At 37.8% G+C, this 19,514-nt stretch overlaps 1 protein-coding gene across 2 annotated transcripts; it reads left to right on the top strand.

Annotated features, from left to right (window-relative positions):
• The first annotated feature begins 230 nt into the window (after nt 1–230).
• On the top strand, nt 231–17,596 carry LOC114477265 (carbohydrate sulfotransferase 15-like). 2 transcript variants are annotated; one of them, XM_028469490.1, is made up of 8 exons: nt 231–491; nt 10,860–11,445; nt 12,612–12,951; nt 13,089–13,232; nt 15,430–15,586; nt 15,675–15,831; nt 17,027–17,174; nt 17,269–17,596. In XM_028469490.1, exons 2-8 carry the CDS (start codon nt 10,975–10,977, stop codon nt 17,457–17,459), a joined length of 1,608 nt encoding a protein of 535 aa, XP_028325291.1. In that variant the 5' UTR covers nt 231–491; nt 10,860–10,974; the 3' UTR covers nt 17,460–17,596. The 2 variants fall into 2 exon arrangements, with proteins under 2 accessions (XP_028325291.1, XP_028325292.1); XM_028469491.1 differs by having other exon boundaries at nt 231–527.
• Nucleotides 17,597–19,514: the final 1,918 nt, after the last annotated feature.

Here is a 19,514-nt window from a genome sequence, read left to right as displayed (position 1 = left end):
CATTAAAAAAAATAAATTAAAAATACTTAGTAAAGTTTGGGTGTAGAAATGTATTCAATTACTTATTTTAAAACATACTTAAACAAGTAAAATGACTAATTTAGAAATATTCTAAATGCCCATTAAAGCAACTCAATGACAGTAACGTGAGTACTTGTAATCCGTTACTTTCACCTCTGGAAACTACAACAGGTCAGACGCAGTAATGTCCCATTGTGTGTTGAGTTGATCTTCATCTATGTGATGAATCCATCATTGAGCGGAGCAGTACGTCACACATACATGGAAAGGTTGTTCAGATACTCACTCACTCCTTCCTTCACTCACTGAGGCGCGTGGAGTGAGATCACGATGCGCGCTCGCACCGCGCGCTCACACCGAAGACAAACCGGAAAATGAAGGATATCGTTGTGATTTAGTGACAAACTGTTTATTGACCCAGGAGCGACTGCACCGGGAAACGCATTCAACTTAACGGACCAACATCTGATGTGAGTAAACGGAGAACATCACTCACACAAGTACAAGTTTACATTTTTATACAGTCTATTATAATCAAATATGTTTGTTTGTTTTTTTGTCTTCTTTTATGTTTAAACCCCAAACTAAATCCTGACAAAATTTATTAGATTTTCAATGTATTTTCAATTTTTATATATATATATATAAAAAGACAACACGAGGAAAAATATTTTATTTGGCAATTGCATCAGTTTCTGATCTTAACACGTGAATCACTTCTGTTATTAAGAAGATTTCCATCTGAGTCAGACTCATTTTAGCTGACTGTGTAATGTGGAAACACCAACTGTTCCTTAATGTGTCAGCCCTTCTGGACAGCTGCAGGATATCTGTGACATGCCCCCTCCTGTGTGTGTGTGTGTGTGTGTGTGTGTGTGTGTGTGTGTGTGTGTGTGTGTGGGAATCACAAACAGGAATGCTTTGTTGGATAAAGAGAAACCATAAATATTTGTCACACTCATCTATTGATTAATAATCTAAATGCTGTTTACTGTCAGCGTGAGATGGTTTCAGAGACTCCCATGGACATGAGGAGTGTTTTTCTCATGTCTTAACAAGCTGGGGTTCATTAGGTCTCAGTGCAATCTGATGATTATATAGTGATTTGTTTAACTCCCTCCCTCACTCTGAGGTTATTATTGGAGGAGCCGTGCAGCCGTGATCACAGTTTAGAAGAATTAGGAATGAGCACATTTCTGCAGAATAACTAGTCTGAATCATCAATCCCCATTAACTGGAAGTGAAAGAAACAATGTCCATAGCTGAATGGTAGCATGAATGTTCAAGGCGTCCCTTAGACGTCTTAGTAATAGCTCAGGTATGAGTAGGGGAATGGACACTGTACCCCATCACACTGTTTAGATTGGACTCTGGGGGTCCACCACAAATGGAAGAAAAGGATTCTGCTAGAGAGCATCAGGAATGTGGGAGGACTGCATTGTTTTGGCAGCCTCTCAGTGTAGCTATTTCCACACTAGTTATTTTACTGGCACTTGAGATGTGACTGTAAGAAATGTAAATAAATAAAAGAAAGATACTTAGTTATCTTGAACATAATGAATCAGATTTATACAAAGCTTTATTTTGGTTTTTAGAAGCTCAACGCATTGACAGAAACTGTTGTTCATCACACATTGTTTATACTAAATGATGGGGGTAAACTATATCTATAGTTAAAGCAGCTTTGCGCCAATGTGACATGCCTGGAAATCTTAGTGAATGACAACTTTGCACTAATCCAAACATTCTCCTGCATCCCTAGAAGGCAATGTTTCTCTTCTCTATTATAAACTCAAATAGGAGATACAGTTTGGGCTAAAGGAGAGGGAACATCAACAGCTGTGAGGTAAAGCAAGTGGAAATGATAAATGAATGAATGAATGAATGAATGAATGAATGAATGAGTAATATTCCCATTTAGATGATATGTGTTGTTTTTTTTTTCTGCATCAGCCAGTTTTGGGTCAATATCACATTTATGTTATTATTGTGACTTAAGTGAATCTTAAAACATCAAATACAAACCAAATCTACAATAACTCACTCCTTTACATTCATAAACAGAGGTTAAAGTAACGGATTAAGAACTCATGTTACTGTAATTGAGCTGCTTTAATTTGTACTTGTACGGTTTTTTTGAGTATATTTCTAAATCAGTAATTTTACGCGTATTTAAGTACGTTTTAAAAGAAGTAAAGTAACTCGCTTTTAAAATGATCAACGGACATTGTGAAACTACCAAAAATGAAATGATCAGACAACAATCAAATGCATCACATCATAGTCGATCAGATTAAATGTCATGTCAAAACAGCATTGAATGCTGGTTATTTTCTCAGTTTTAGAATTCAGAAATGTAGCTATACTTAGAGCCGAAGAATTTTTTTTGTGTGTGTGTGTGTGTGTGTGTGTGTGTGCATTGGTGTTATTTTATAAAAAAGAAGGTAAAAATAAAATTATATATATATTTTTATACAGATGCCTTTGTGGGGAAAAAAAAAGTTCCAATTGTGCTAGATTTAGTTTCTTCCTTTTTAAGTTTATACATGAGATGTTTACTGTATGCAAGGGAATCGTGGCAAGATTTATGACCAAATATATATGTGGAGGGGTGAAAATAAATAGTAACTTTTACTGTGAGTAGTATTTAATTGAGCTACTTTTTTTCTTGTGCTTCAGTAATTTGTGTATGAGTTACTTGTACTTATACTTGAGTACAATTTCAATCAAGTAAGAGTACTTCTATTTGAGTAGGATATAGAATCAGTACTCTACACCTCTGTTCATACTGTACATACATAAATCTATTATCTATATCTGGCTTTGTTGGTCAGGGTTACAGGACGTGTGACGATCATGTCTTTTTTAGCTTTTATTATACATGACTTCTACCTTCACACCACCTGATCTCCTTTTACTCCACTGAATAGTGAATATCTGCGCTGGGCACAAGTACAGGTGCAAGTTGACGGGTTGCCAGTTCACTGTAGTGCCTACCAAAATATGATTAAAATCAAGCCAAAGGCTCACTCATGATTGCTTCTCATAGATCACAATGAATTACTGGAGAATATTATGTAAAACAGCTTGAAATGATGCATGCGGTAGGATTTGTCCTTAAGCTGCTTAACCACACAAATGTGCCTGTAATTAGATGCATCCATAACATTCATTTGATTTCCGGCTGATTCACCTGCTGAAAGTAGCGTTTCCTGTGATGAATTTAACATTTGACATTGACAGAGTAATTGCAGCGTGAAGTTGTCATTTTAATTACTGACAGTTAGGGGTTGTTTTTTTTTTACAAGTAAGGATCATTTTTTTTTTTTTTTTTTTTTACAGACTAATGGTATTAACTTAGGGCGTGAACAGTGTTTCGTTCCCAGTCGAGGATTAAATAAAACCACGGTTTACGTCAGGTTGCTACTTGTCCGATTCAACCATTACTGCGTGTTTGTGGTCGTACATTTTCACATGCTCGGAATCTCTCGAAGAGCACTGAACAGGTTCTGTCTCAGAGAGTGTTTCTTATTTAAAAGCGAGGTCGCAATTCAAGAAGAAACAAGTTGCAGGACGATTGGCAGCGTTAACTTTTGGTCATCAACTGAACTGTTTGGCTCCTTCACTAATTTATTAACAGGCACAAGTAAATAATCCAGACTCAATCGTGAGTCTTTATTATTTTGCGTTAAATCATTTTTAGTGACATTTCTTGAACAGAATTTCAGGAGACTAGCTAATATTCTGCATGACATTGGCCTCCCTGCGCCAACACAGCTGGATCTAATTCATGTATAATTACCCAGCTCTGCTAACAACTCCTTACATTCAGGTGTGTCGAAGCAGCTCTTTAGCACAAGGCATAAGGAACCTCGCTTTAGTGTGTGGTTTAATTAGGACTTGTTTGTGATCTAAATGCACCGAGAAGTCAAAATCAGCAAGAGTAGAGTATCTTTATTGATCCGGCAGTAGGGAAATTAACTGTCAATACATCTCAGTTCAGATAAGATGACAACACCCACAAAACCCAAATGAAACCCTAAAATAAGTGCACTGAATATAAAATAAGCAATAGAATAATCGAGGCTATATATAAATGGAAATATAAATATAAAATATAAATAAAGGATACATATATATATATATATATATTTACAGGCAGTGGCAAGTTAAATTCAAGGAACCAAATACTGGATTAAAAGCCTGCCTAGTTTCTCTTTTCTGTATAGGACAGGAGGCATTTTGCAGAGTTATGTGCAAATTGTGAGTGCAGTTGACTTAATAATGATATGTATCACATCAATGTTACAGAAACTTACTCAATATTGTGGAAAGCTTGAGTTAAAGCTGAGTTTCTGAGAGGACGTCTCGATGTCCCGCCTTGTTTCCGTGCACAGTTCCACATTCACTTTGATTGACAGTCTCAAAAACAAAATCGTTTCCATTTGTATAGGGGTCTATAGAACAAAGGAGGGACTTATCTACATCAATGTATATGAATGACCACCGGCAGTATACCATAGTAAAAGACTAGCTAGGTATTTTTTTGCATTTCAAAAGAATTATATATAAACATAGATTTGTGTGTCTATTCTCTCTCCCTTAATGTGTAGATGTTGGAAAGCTAGCAGGATTTGAGCTAGCAAGACCTCCGCTGATGACAGCTGATTGGTTCTTTCCATTGGGACCAAATGGCAGGGATTGGTCAGAGTTTTTACAGTTTTTGCAGCAGTCTGATTTGAGGCCGAACGATTTATTGCATTTGCGATATTATCGCAACATCATAAAAAGCAATTTTCTCATCGCAAATTTTTATTTATTTATTTTTTCTTTGTCTGCACATGCTGCCAAAGGTCTACACTACAAGAAGTCAATATTTCAAAGACAGCAATGCATGTTTTGTTATTGCAATTGAATAAATTAATTTATTTTATTGCAAAATTGTGACCATCACCAGCCAGTTACTGACTGGATATTCGTAAGCTTTTTTTTTAATACACATGTATATATACATGTTTATTTTATTTATTTATAGACTGTCCTGTTAAGTTCAGACAGTGTTTAAGAAGTGCAGACCACATGTTTACACGTTTCACGAAACGTGAAGTTAGTTAGATATGATGAAGAGGTAAAGCCACAGATTTGTTTGCTTTATTGTTGTAATCTGTGCTTTAAATTTTACGTTTTATATTTATTTAAAGTTTAAATGAATCTGAAGTTGTTTATTATGAAACAGGTTGGTTTATTGCTTGTGTTTATTGAAAAATACATGACGAGAGGCCCTTGAAAAAATAATCGTATATTAAATCACAATATTGAGGAAAAAAAATCGCAATTACGTAGATTTTTTTCCAAAATTGTTGAGCCCTCGTCTGATTCTTTTGGTTCCTTTTTGAAATACAAAATGTATTGACTACTGGTGAATGGAAGGACCTATTCACCCACTGGAGCAAAAAGTGTTTCTGAACAATAACACTGGATTAATGAAGAACTTCTTGGAAGTAGAAGATGTTTGAAAGTAAAGTTTGAAAATGGTTTAACGTTACTTAACCACAGTGTTTTGATTACCAATAAACACATTGGTCTGAGCTAAAGTTCTAATAAACTGGGTTTTCTTTCCCAGTGACCGGGGCCAAAGTGCCCACCCAGGCTACCTCACAGCCCACTCCCTCCCCTGCACTCCTACTGCTGAATTTTAAAGCTTACCCTGGTTTAAACTTTCTACTCCATCAAATCCAGTGTTACTTTGGAAAACAAATACACATGCATACATGCACTGTGCATACACTGCCATGCATCTTACTGACGTTGACCCTAAAAGGCGACCACATCTGCAAACCAGATGTCAAGGTGAACTGTGGTGAGACGAGCAGTTTAATATTCCTGCACGTTTTGTTTAGACTGCGCTGCTGCTTCACTAGGTGGCTTATTTAACAGTTTAGGAAGCACAGAGATGGAAAATCCACTTTTTTTAAAAAAAAGTGAAAACGTAAAGCGAGGAACAGCCAAGAAAGATTATTTAGATTAAATCTAACATCTGTCTCCGGGTTAGATTGTCTGTCCTCTAATCTTATCTGTAAATCATTTTCAGCCGCAGAGAGAAGCTGCATTCGGTGTTAAATATGTTTTATTTGACTTCCTTATCCACTGTGAGGTTGTGAATATTCCTTTTTGAGGCATTGGGGTGTATTTATCTCCCTCTGCCTCCCATTTTTCAGCACTGGGTTTGTTCCAAGTCGCAGCCACATAGTGTAGTTAAGTGTTTACGTAAAGATATGATTAAAAGAGGTTTCATTAGAGGGGGAAGCTTTGTACTCAGTAGCTCAGTGTTGATTGTATTTACTGTTTAGTTGCATCTTTGCAGCTCACAAGGAATGATGTTTACAGCATCCTTGGCACTGGAACGGTGGTTAATGTGACTAATGGAGCTGCTCAGAGTCCTGTCTTGTCTTGTGTACTTGTTTATTCTATACACGCGGTTGTCGGGGTTGCCGGAGCCTTTTCCAGATGACATCACACGCAAGGCAGTGTAAACCTTACATGGCCTGATCCCTGTCTATCACAGGGCTGAGTGTGCCTGTCTTACTGATTGTAAACATGGCATGTGTAGACTACACGCAGAAAACAGTTTTTATAAGCAGAAGGTGGGAGATAATACAACCCAGAAATATCCGGAAACAATTCGGAGACAAACCGTAGACAGAGTAATTTCTGCCCCGCACTGCCTGCACAGAATGTAATATCACCAAGTTTATAATTGTACCGGTTGATTGAGCTACTATCTTTACCAGGGAACAAATATTTATTCCTTGTTATTGTTTTGCAGAGTTTTATTGGGCTTTATTTACCGGCGACTAGTTCCTACTGCACGGAAACGCATGGAATCCATTTGTATTTTTATTATTTTATTTTTTTTCAGTTATTATCATTATAAAGGTTACCTAATTCAGGAACTATGAACAATAATAAAATAAAAAATAATATTTATAAACTTGTAAATATGCAACTACTCGTCGGTATAAACTCCAGAAAACAATAACCAGGAATAAATAGTTGCTCCCTTGTATAGATAGTAGCTCTAACAACTGGTACAATGAAAAACTTGGTGATATTACAGAATGTGCATGCAGTGCAGGGCAGAATTTACTCTGTCTCCTGTACGTAAATGTTTCCGGATGTTTCCGGGTTTTAGTATCTCCCGCAGAAGTCGACAGATTTGACAAATTATTAGATAAAAATGGTTTAACTAAGTTTTTGTGTCAGGAACATTGTTTATTTGTTGAATATATAAATAACCGCCTTGATAACGAAACCTTGACCTGTTCTCTAGCGCCACCATTAGGCCAAACTTTAAAATTAGAATTCATTTATCTTCAATAGCTTTGCAGGTGTTGGGATGTAAATTCACACATGACTTTAGATTTGTTTTACACCTAAAACAGCTTGGGGTCAAATTGACCCCCAGAGGAACACCAATGCGTGCAATATACTGTACGTTCAGCACATTGGAAAAATATTATCATGATTATTTTATGCTTAATCATTTGCACCCATGAAATTAGGAAAAGTCGTGAAATATGAAGCAAAAAAACCAAAATCAACTATTGTTTTTTAATGATAAACATTGAATTGGGTCAAATTGACCCCAAGGATAATAGGACGAGGAGGGTTAAGATAGCATTGCAAATAATTCTGCAAAAGTAGTGGTCCTTCTTCTTTGAATATGAGTAAACTTTTACATAAATCTATAGGAAACACTCCCAGTCAGGTGCGATATACAGTGAGATCCATTAATGTAGTAAATGGATAGTGACTTACAGTATGTGGACCATTGTGGTTCTATAATTCATCACTACTACTAGACTTTTATCTTTAATTTAATGTTTTTCTTGTTCATATTGGGTAAGCTGGTGAAGGAAATACCGCACAGTTTGTTTCCTCGTCACATTTTTAACAGTATGACTCCAGTGAAGCTGTACGTTTTTAACTAAACTGCAGTCTGAGATGAAACTGTATATGCAGCCTCTTGAGAATATGTAGAAGGCTGAGTGATAACCTACTTTAGAGTTGCTGTCAGTGTAAATTTGGGATTTACTTGAAACTTCTGTGAAATGAAAGGCTGAAGAAAAAACAAAAAACAAAGTGTTTTTCTGGTCTGAAGGAGGATTGAGTTTTCATAACATCGGGTTCAGCCTGAGGTTGTGCTGTTGACATTGTAAGTTTGACGGGGGAGTATTATCATCCCTGCGCTTGTGTTTGAGTTTCTAGAAGTAATGACATCATGTCTTTACACATGGGAAAAACCTCTCTGTTCCACATTTAGATCATCTCATAAATGCACAAATCTACTATTTTTCTAAATCAGATCCTTATCGACTTTGTGTGCACCGAGGAAAACAAACGTAGCTAATGCGGGGATGAAAGGCTGTTTTTTTTTTTTGGATTCATCAGTTTTACCTGCTATTCACCTCCTGCCTTACATTGATTTTTTGTATTTTATATTAAAAAAAAGGTCCAAATGAAACCTCTCTCCCTATTTTATTACACTGAAACTTTGTTAAAATCCGACTGGAGAGGCAGGGAAGGGTCTAGCACCAAGAAAAGTAATTCAAATGCTTAACACACAGTTTGATACGTAGCCTTAGTCAAAATATATTTGAGATATCAGGAAGGTGAATTATTCTTATATATCTCTAGCAGCTAAACAGGCGAGGTGTACGTATGCATACTCGATATGCTTGCAGTGGCTCAGAGTGTAGGTAAAAAAGATAGTTTACTTTCACCCCTTATACTACTGATTCATTTCTGTCTCTCATCCTAAATGTACATGATGACCCGTGATTTAGTGCAGTGTTGTGCGACCAGATTACATACAAAGCTGCGGCATGCGCGCTCCCGTTTTTCTGTGACATTCATCATTTGCTGGAGTTGAAAATATGGAATTCCAGTGAATGTTTCACGCAGTTCACAGGCTCGAAAGCCAATCAGAGTCCTCGCTGTCAATGACGTCAGGCCGTCAACGTGAACACCGGTCTTTTCATTCGTGCTGTGCCCACGTCACGAAAATTTGCAGCGCGTCCGGTGTGAATGCAGCATTACACATTAAAGCCAAGGCTGTGGAACACAAAGACAAAAAGAGTATTGGAAAATGGTTACATCTCATTCCTCAGTGCTACTATCACAACACTTTTGTGTAATAAATTTGTGTTTGCCCACTTTAATGAATTGAAATGCTCTATGTGGGTGTAAGAGTGTTAGAGGGGAACTGTTTTTGCACAATCCAAGTTGTGGCCCTTTCAGAGTAAAGGTCTCATGTTTTCTCTCTGGCTGTGGAATTTATAATTTTCCATTTTGTTGAAAAAATTATAATGCAGAAAATTGGCTTTCTGCACAATACAATTGTCTGTGCATGGGTTAGGGTTATTAACGTTAGCTGTGTTGTGTTTAAATATACAGAAATACCTTTACTTGTTATGGCTCACATTTATTGTCATTTTCTAGGTAAACTTACTTTAACAATAGTAGAAAAGAAACGCCCTCTCCACTTTTTTAAAAAATGCACATGCGCAGCGCTCTACCTGCTCCCAAGAGGGAATGTCTGTTAAATGAGCGAAAGAGAGGGTGCTCAATCCCAGTTTTCCTCACGCATACTGTAGCTCTGTTCACAAGTTGGTGTTGGCATCGCTCATACAAGCTTACTGACCCGGTGAGAACAGCGAGCTTCAATAAATGGCTGAAACCGTAGCTCACGAAACACATAAACACTTGTAAAGGTGCGTTCACACCAAACGCGACTGTAGCGACTGCAGTCACAACATAGTGGTGCTTTTTGGTCACTCCATCACGTCATTGCTCCAGTGACGTGATGACCAGGGAACAGTGTGTGTGTGTGTGTGTGTGTGTGTGTGTGTGTGTGTGTCTGCCGCTTACAGGGGACAGAGTGGGTTGATCACTTCTTCTCCGGCCGTATCATACGCAGCGCCACTTTTACGGTTTAAATTTACGGGGTTACTGAAGCATGAGTTCACGCAGAATTTGGCTTATTCAAGAAATAACTCGCTTTAATTTTGCCCCGGTAAATTCAAGAGGTCCTGGCTGCAGACCTCCACAATATCTTTATGGCTGAAAATGTAACTGCTGCTTTTAACATGCAGACTTTTTGTAAATCTATTTTGTTTGAACCTGAAGCAGGTTTTATCACCGCACAATGTCCGAGAATGATAAAGAATAACTCAAAAGATCCTTTTTAAGTGCATTTTACTCTCCAGTGTCTGGATTCTATTAGCACAGGCCTCTTAAAATGACACTTTATATCATCCATGTGGTGAGAAAAGAAAACATAGTGTGTGCAGTGGCCACAGTTCCCTGCGCACCTGTTTCAATAAGCTTGTCCGCTCAAACTTAAATGTTCTTAAAAAAACAAAGCACTCTGCGGGCTTTCACCTCACAGAGAATAATTCTGTGTTTCTTTGATTTGAGTTACAGAGTAACTATTATGTTGACCTTGAAAAAAAACCTCTTATTCAGAGCTTGACTTTGCATGCGTTGTAAAGCTTTTATTGTAAAGCAAAGGATCGTCAGACAGCAGACCACACACATGCATGTATGCACACGCTCTGCAGCTGGGCCAAAGGACTTAAAGGGTTGAGCTTATAGTAAAAGAACTACTGTGTGAAATTCACACACTTTGGTGGATGGCGGAGAAGCTTGATTCAACCCCTCTTCATGAAAAGTGATTCCACCACATGACTCAGTGTTCTAAAAAAGATGCTTGAAATACTTAAAGTAAACTGTACTGTGGTGCTTGATGCAAAGAAAACAGTGTTTCTGTTTTGCAGGAGGACATGGTAACGAGTGATTTCCATTTTGGGGAGGATGACACGTGATGTCATGCAGACTGATTGCACAACTTCTGGCAAGACCTGATTATCCTGGAAGGAGAATAATGTCACAATGTTACAATCAAACAACATCTATGGGAATAACGCTCAAATGAATCCCGGGGACAGGATGCACAGCCTACCAATGGCTGCTGATTACGGGAAGAAGTCTGTCAGGACGTTTTTCGATTTTAGTTACACAAACGTGCCTGAAAGTCAGAACAAGTACTCTCCTTTGCTATTTTTATTCCACCTACGGCGGATTTCAAAAGTAAAGGTTGTTAGCTTCCTGCTGGGCTTAAGTGTGACATTTCTCATCATGGCTTCCTATATTCTCATGTGGGACAAGAGAGGAATTGTATTCACCCCTTCATCCTATCAGATGGAACCAGTGATCATCCCAGCCAATGAAGCAACAGCACAAGTATCTTCGAAAAGGAAAGAGTTGGACATGAATCGTCTCGTAAAACTCATCACGTCGAAACAGGAATACACACCTCGAAAAGTGCCTGATGTGAAGGAAATCTTTAAAGCGGACTTGCACGTAAGTTGTCTGATGCGTTGATACACACAGAATAAAGTAAAACCCTGTAGTGACGTTAAATAGATGAATTAGTTCAAAGAACAGTGTTCATTAAAGTTATGTCCATTTATTTCACTTTCCTACTTTTACTGAGATGTTATCTCAATGGTATAATAGCAATTTTATGCCATCAGTTAGCTTTGAAAGACATGTTTTTTAAATAAGACGTACCTTCTCAGTCGAGAATCAAAGAGTCTATAGCTTAAAATATAGTGTCAAACCATGTTTCTGCCTTTTACTAGAGTCAAAAGTGAGGAAAAAAAGTTTCATTCATAATGTGTTGAAGTGTTTTAGTGCCATAGTCTTTAATGGAGTCATTTCTAGCTTTGTGGGGGTGCTGTGCATGCAAGATGCTGTTTGGGGGCCCCCAGTTTGACACGTCACATTTTAGCCAACTTCCACTAAGCAAATACAATAACTACAATCCTAGCTAACCAGCGTCCATCCAAGGCTAGCTTAGCAATAGCAAGCAGGATTACGCCTGCACGATTGTGTTTTTCCACCATACTGTGATAATTCCCTTTTAATACAATTTTGCCATTTTCCATTAGTTTTCTCTTTAACGGGAATGATTGCTACTTCTCGATGATTCCCATATAACCTGTCGGCTGACATCACAGTGCGTGACTTGGCAGTCCAATGACTTTGACTTAATTATGCCAAAATGTTCCCCAGCCACAGCTTTCAATAGCAAATTTATAATGTTCTTATATCCTTTATTTTTAAGCATATTCGAGATAAAGACAGGTTGGTTTATTTCTCCTGAGGTAAGGTCAAGGACTCAGTTTTGTGACCTCCTAGTGGCTCAATTGAACCTGTGCAAATATTGTCCTACGCCTATAGCCAGAAACACCCGCTTTAAAAGTGATGATATTTTTCATTACTTGTGATATATTAACGTCATAGATTAGCACAAGATAGCAGCACAAGTGAGTCAGTAAGTTGTTTATTGGTGTAAACCACTTGGAAAGAGATCACATTTATATTACATGAGAAGTAACTTCTCACACTTTTTGCAAAGTAGGAAACAGTGACCTGTGACCATTTTACTCTTGCAGTGGAAAGTCTATTGAGATATACAGTGTTTTAATGTTTCTATTTTTACTCCTACTGTCTCCCTTCTGCAGTTGTTCTCAGAGATCCCTCGCCTTTTTCTACCCAACATCAAGAGTCCATGCTGGTACCAGGAGTTTTCCCCTGAAAACCACTCTGAGCCGTACAAGACCAACCACTTCACTCTGCGCTCAAAGACTTTCAAGGCTGTGTGTAAAGACCTGAGGGCCAACTTCTCTCAGCACTTGCATCAAGAAAACGGCAAACACTTCCGTCTCCGCTGCTTGCCGTACTTCTACATCATCGGCCAACCAAAGTGTGGCACGACAGACTTGTTTCACAGGCTGCGGCTTCATCCAGAGGTCAAATACAACACCCTTAAAGAGCCACACTGGTGGACCAGGAAACGATTTGGTTAGTCATGCTACTGGCAATCACATTACACTTGAGAATAACAATGTTGTCACTTTGCTGTCAAAGTTATCTTCTGCCCAGATTTGTTGTTCAACGACAAGTGGGGGAGTTTTACCGTCTCTCATCTTGTGGAACAGGTTATATACGATTCAAAGATGGCCCCCAGGAAAGTTTCACAGTGGATGATTACCTGGATCTGTTCGACCTGGCAGCTCACAGCATCCATAAAGGGATCCTTGGAAATACATCTGGAGACGACCTTGCACTGCAGCTCATCACAGGTGAACATGAGCAAGTCTTCGTTTGGGTTAGAGCAGGGATGTCAAACTCATTTTAGTTCAAGGGCCAAATACTGACCAGTTTGTTCTCAAGTGGGCCGCAGATTTTAGGTGGGGGCAAAAAAACAATTTTAACAGTATTATGCCCTAGTTTTAAATATCAGTTCAATTGACTTAAAAAAAAGATCTTACCAATGTTTGTGTAATTTAGAGGAATTTTGTGGAATTGTTTGTGAGAAAATTGCAAGATTTGTGGAAATATTGAGAGTTCTTTCCACAATTTGCACCTATTAATCACTGCATTCATGTAATATAAAAAAAGGAAAAATGCAAACCCCTAAAAATATGATTGAGTTTCATGAAATTGGTAAATTTGATAGATCTTCAACTGGATTTTTTGGTAATTTGGTCTAATTATGGTCATTTTTTACTTCATTCTGTGGGCCGAATTGTGTGCTCTTAAGGGCCAGATTTGACTTGAGTATGACACATATGCACAATAAAAGGGTTTCCATTTGAATCCTTTGAAAGTCACTGAAGTGTCACAGAGATCCCAGACATGGGTCGAATTACAGGCGTCTTTTGTTATTCTGCTGAAGCTTCATCATATTTGTGGCTCTCACGTTAAACACAGTCATGTGAAAAGCTGAACTGGGACATCCGCTCATATTATTCCAGATAGTTTGTGGTCTATAACGAACATTCAGGTGATCCTAAGCGTTAACACCTCCAGGCGATGTTACCACCACCTTTATCTAACTCTGTCTGTTACATAATGGTATTCATGTGTTTTTTTTTAAAAGAACAAAAAAAGACAAACACCATGAACAATAAAAACAATGAGAGAATAGGACAAAAGCAGAACACATCAAAGCTACAAAGATCAACCGTGCAATACTTCATATTTTCTAGACAACACATTTCTATCACTGTATCCATAGCAACAGTCATTTATTATCAAAATTTTTTTCCCAGTACTGTGTACTGTAAAAAACAAACAAGTGATGGATCAAAGAAGATTTGAGCTGCTCCCTACAGCAGTTCTATCCTCGTAGTTTCCCACATGGTAATGGCAACATTAGCTGCTAACACACGGATGCTAACTAGCTTTCCAAAATAAAGTTTTACATCAAAAACATGTAGTAACTAGGTTATAGCTGGTCACTTTTTCAGGTTATTGAGGCGTTATTTCACAAAAATCACACAAAACCATAGTCTTAAAGCTGATATCCAGAGTTTCTGAGAAATCTATGTTTATGTATGATTCTTTTGAAATGCGAAAAAATGCCTAACTAGTCTTTTACTATGGTCTACTGCCGGTGGTTATTCACATTGCATATAAGTCCCACCTTCATCCTATAGACCCTTATACAAATAGAAACGATCACTGTGATCGCCCAGCCAATGGGGTTTGACTTCCTGTAGCGGAGTCTGTCAATCAAAGTGAACGCGGAACTGTGCACAGAAACAAGGCCGCGCGTCACAACAGCAAACAGGTAAATATGATTTTGGCTCTTACCTGACCTATAGTCCTATATCAATGCGACCCGATGCAACCTTGCTATGTTCCACGATGCGCATTTAGAAAAGTAGAGGCGTGGCTTCTGGTAGATTGGCAGAGGCAGTGGGAGGAAGTGAAGCTGTTTAGGGCGGGACATCGAGACGGTTTCTCAGAAACATCAGCTTTAACGAAACTAATGTCTACATTAAACATAGTGAACTAATTAGCTTGTATAGTAAATTAAAAAACAAGTGTCTTGTATTTTTTTTATTATATATATGTTTTATCTTTAAAAAGTGTGTTTTTAGTATTGTTTTTTATTTACGGACACACATATTGCTACATTTCTCAAAATTGTTCTTTAATGTGGTAGATTTGTCCTGATTATTTACAAGAACAGAAGCTGCTTTGCTGTGGGAAAGCCAAAGTCCATTCCCCTGTTTATTTTTATTCTGGCAACTTTACCATGTTCACCATGACACAACAATAATTACAATTGATATGATTTGTTAGTCTGTCTCTCATGTTACACCTGTTTCAATACTGTGAAGCAAATTGCTCTTTCAGCTCCAACTAAGCTATTATTATCAATGTACCTGCAAATCTCCTGTGGATTTATCAGACTTTCCACATTACTTCCATCAGGTGGTTGCAGGATGTTCTGCTTTCAGTGAAGTGATCCTTAGCTTGTCCTGACAGGTGAAGCCAGTGCATCCACAATGTGGGACAACCAAGTCTGGAGCTACCAACACGTAAACAAGGAACAGCAAGCTCCACCAATCCTGGTCCAGGACTACATCCACGCCGTTCATCCAGATGCCAAAATCATCATCATGCTCAGGGATCCTGTAGAGAGGTAAAAGAGGTGCATCTATGTATCATTATCAGTCACATTATTATTATGAAAATGATTGTAAAGTTTTTTTCCTCCACTTTATTCACAGGCTTTACTCTGATTACTTGTACTTCAAAACTGCCAATAAGTCGGCCGAGGACTTCCATCTGAAGGTTGTTCAGTCGGTGCATCTCTTTCAATCGTGCTTGTCTGAGAAGTCACTTCGTTTCTGCGTCTATGACAGTAACCTGTTCAACGCCATGCCAGTGAGAAGAACATGTGTTTTTTTAGTGCTTTTACACACACACCACACCACAGGCAAACTTTGTCCCATGAAAACTGCTCACCATTTTCTGTTTAATAATCTGTGACTCAGACTGACAGTAAGTCTTCAGCCCTTTACAAAAAAAAAGGAAATAAATGATAGTTAACTGTTAATTTAAAACAAATAATTGAAAGTAGAGTTTTGTGTGCTGGGGCGCCCTCTTGTGGTTTCAGAGTTAAGAGGCATAATTCTCAAACCTACTGCATTTTAAAACACAAATTATTTCATTATTGCCTGAACCTCTTGTCACAAAACCTCATTGTACAGAAACCTATTTTTTAAAGAATGAACATTGTTTTAAATTAACGTACGTGTTCTAAATCCGTAGAGGATTTAGTAAAATAGTGAATAAACGCTAAACACCTATCCATTTTTATGTGTATCCTAACATGTCACTAACTTTTACAACTCTACTTTCTTCATTAGACAGTGAGTGTTGCTAATAGCACATGTATAAACCACATCAACTTTAACATAGACAATCAAATCAACCAAGCCTATTCATCCCTTTCCACTCATAATAATACTGATGAGCTCATTCATCATCATGTTCCATCACACTTTATACATTATACACACAAGTTTTGTGTATAATACACACACAGGTCCTAATTATTAGGGGTGTCCCGATCTGATATTGATATCGGATTTCGGTCCGATATCAGCCAGAAAAGGAATATCGGATTTAATCGGACAGCATCTAAAATGCATCGATATATATTATATGTATTCAATTGTAGAATACTGTAGATATGATGTTGAATATTAAAATGTATGAAACCAATTGATTAATAATAAATGGGTCAGTTTTTCTCGTACCTACTGTTGCTGACTATTGTTCTCTGTTTGAGTAACATCACTTGATCGAGCCTTTTCTAACATGACACACTACAAAATAAGGAATAAAAATATGTATGATTCATGCTGATATCGTATCGGATCGATATCAGCACCGGCCAATACTCAAAGCTGCAATAGTTGTATCGAGACATCCCTATTAATTATTGAAAATACTTTACAACGATTATTATAGCAGTTTTGACATAATTGTAGCCTAAACTGCATATGAATACCAAACAATTGCAAAAATATGCCAGCTAGGCATATTTTTGACTGGGTTTTCTTTTTCTCTGCAGGTGAGATTAAATGTGGGAATGTACATCATCTTTTTATTGGACTGGCTCACAGTTTTCCACAGGGGGCAGATTCTGGTCCTTCGACTCGAGGAATACGCTGCCAACCTCAAAGCCACAATCAGGAGAGTCTTTGATTTCCTGAGTGTAGGTGTGTATCAACAGTGTCCGGTGTTTGCTAAAAAATGAGTCAAAGCTGTATCTGTAGATTCATATGTGTTACTTGTACCCCTCATTCATTGCAGGCCCTTTGCCGGAACTGGCGGAGGCTGCGTTGACGAAAAGACCAATGTCCAACACCAGGCGTGCGGCGGACAAGAAAATTGGTCCCATGCTTCCTGTTACAAGGGAACTACTTAATACATTTTACCAGCCTTTCAACCAGAAACTGGCCACTGTGCTGGACAACAAGGCCTTTCTGTGGACTAACAGCTGACGAATCACTGTTGGAAGAGAAAAAAGACCTAACAATATCCTGTGAAATAGTTTTGTAACTGTAACTTTTTGATATTTATTTATTTTTATATCTTGATGACCCTGGGAATTCACGTTAATAAAGACAATTGAGAGAAATTGAAGATCATTGAAAGAGATATATGTCTTTATAGATGACCAATATACCTGTGGTCCTGCCTGCCTGGGAACTCCATTATCTACAATATCTCAAACCATTTCAAACTGGTCTCTCTGATCTCCAACTGCTTTATACCGTATAGATCCACAAAGACACTTCTTCGGCTTCTTGATTGACGATGAACATGTCAGAAAGATATTTCCTCTTGGGGGTTTCGCAATCCATGCATTCTGTTTTGCTCCAATGAGTCATTAAGTGTTCAAGAATATCTAAAGGGTTTTAGAGAAAATAACAAAGAAAAGGGCGGAAACTCAAATGCCCTTTACACCTTAGTACAAACAGAAAGTAAAATATCCACACAAAAAAAAGGTCTTTATTAAACTACACTTTGTACTTTCATATGTTCACAAGAGGGCAGTAAAACACAGAAGACACATATTGTTACATTAACAGTTCAAAACAGCAGCCACTCAGCAGGAATCTCCATATATTAACATAATCATTTTGCATAGCATAGTGTTACTTTACTTCTAATTGCACACAAGACTAGATTTTTCCATTTTCATAGATTTGCTATAGCAATATGACCTTAAAATGAAAAAGAACAGTAGGATATTTACTATTAATTAAACATTCTTCAGACACATTGTTTTTACTGTGATTTGCAGCAACTTTCCTTCATAATAGACGGCCTGAACATTTTTCATTTGTCATTGACAAACAACTTGCTTTCCATCTGAGCAGAATCCTCTCACTCGGGTGCACTGAGAGCATGACAGCATCAGGTCTGCTTGCATAAAAAGCCACTTTGCAAGGATGATTTACTCCTAAAAACACTTCCTACCGGGCTGTCGTTTAGGATAATTACAACTCAGTCGATGGGTTAACCTAATGCCTCAAACCTCATTCAGATTACAGGTGACATTCTAGATCCTCCTCCTGCAAACGTGTGCTTAGTGAGGAAAGGTCAGACATGGAGGTGAAACACATGGATTAGCTGTGTTTGATTATGTTCATCTACAATGTCATTGATAAACAGTCACGTGAGCTGCATTGCTGATGATTTTTGAGAGGTGTGTAAGGGCTGGTTATGCATGCGTGAATATTCTGTGATGCAAGCACCTCATTGTGTGCTTTAGTGGGCAGAGAAGCATCTGAAGACAACTACCTCTTTATGTCATCTTTGCACATATTTTCACATTTTAACACTTCACACCTGAAGACTGACTAGAAAGGGAAAAAAAAAATCGCTCATCATTATGACTCATTTAATGAATTTAAGCAGCGAGACTGAAACTGAAAGCCCACCAAGTCTGAGTACCCTGACAGGTTTGTCAGTTTATCTTCTGTAATCCAAGGCAACTTTAAAACAATTCCTTAAAATGGGGTTAAATAGGTAAGTTATCAAAATCAAACAATAAGGCCGTGGCTATTGATACGCTTACACATTTCCGTCAGTTTTATTTTAGCTCATATTTATTTTTAGCTACCCCGCTAACCCAAACCCAGGAAATACCCTAAAATGTTTTTTTTTTCTTTCTTTTTCGTACATGTATTTTTAAAGGTGGAATTTGCTGTGTTAAATATGTTAAAATGGAAAAATATATATGTGAAAAGTGGGATTCAAACCCACGCACGGCAGCAGAAGGAAGAATCCTTGAGTCTGGCACCTTAGACCACTCGGCACATTACGCTTATGTAGAAAAGGTCCGGAAAACGCACCGTCCCGGGGTCTATTGATATGTTTCTGTATCAATAGACACTTCCAAACAATAAGCACAACAAATTGATACATTCTAGACAAAATGTTGTTTTAAAGCTTGAAAATGCATCAGATAGATAAATAGTTTTTGACCAGCATTTAAAAACACTCACTCATAAGCTAAGGTTCACGAAAAGCTAATATTGTTCACACCA

The sequence above is a fragment of the Gouania willdenowi genome, chromosome 15 (genome assembly GCF_900634775.1).
Source record: "Gouania willdenowi chromosome 15, fGouWil2.1, whole genome shotgun sequence".
In the NCBI taxonomy this organism is placed as follows: domain Eukaryota; kingdom Metazoa; phylum Chordata; class Actinopteri; order Blenniiformes; family Gobiesocidae; genus Gouania; species Gouania willdenowi.
Note: the sequence above shows the minus strand (reverse complement) of the source record. Positions and strands in the feature narration are given on the sequence as shown.

Coding starts and splice junctions, on each gene's coding strand:
- LOC114477265 (XM_028469490.1), top strand. CDS start 10,975: ATGTTACAATCAAACAACATCTATGGGAATAACGCTCAAATGAATCCC. Junction 11,446..12,611: donor TCTTTAAAGCGGACTTGCAC/GTAAGTTGTCTG, acceptor TCCCTTCTGCAG/TTGTTCTCAGAGATCCCTCG. Junction 15,587..15,674: donor CTCAGGGATCCTGTAGAGAG/GTAAAAGAGGTG, acceptor CTTTATTCACAG/GCTTTACTCTGATTACTTGT.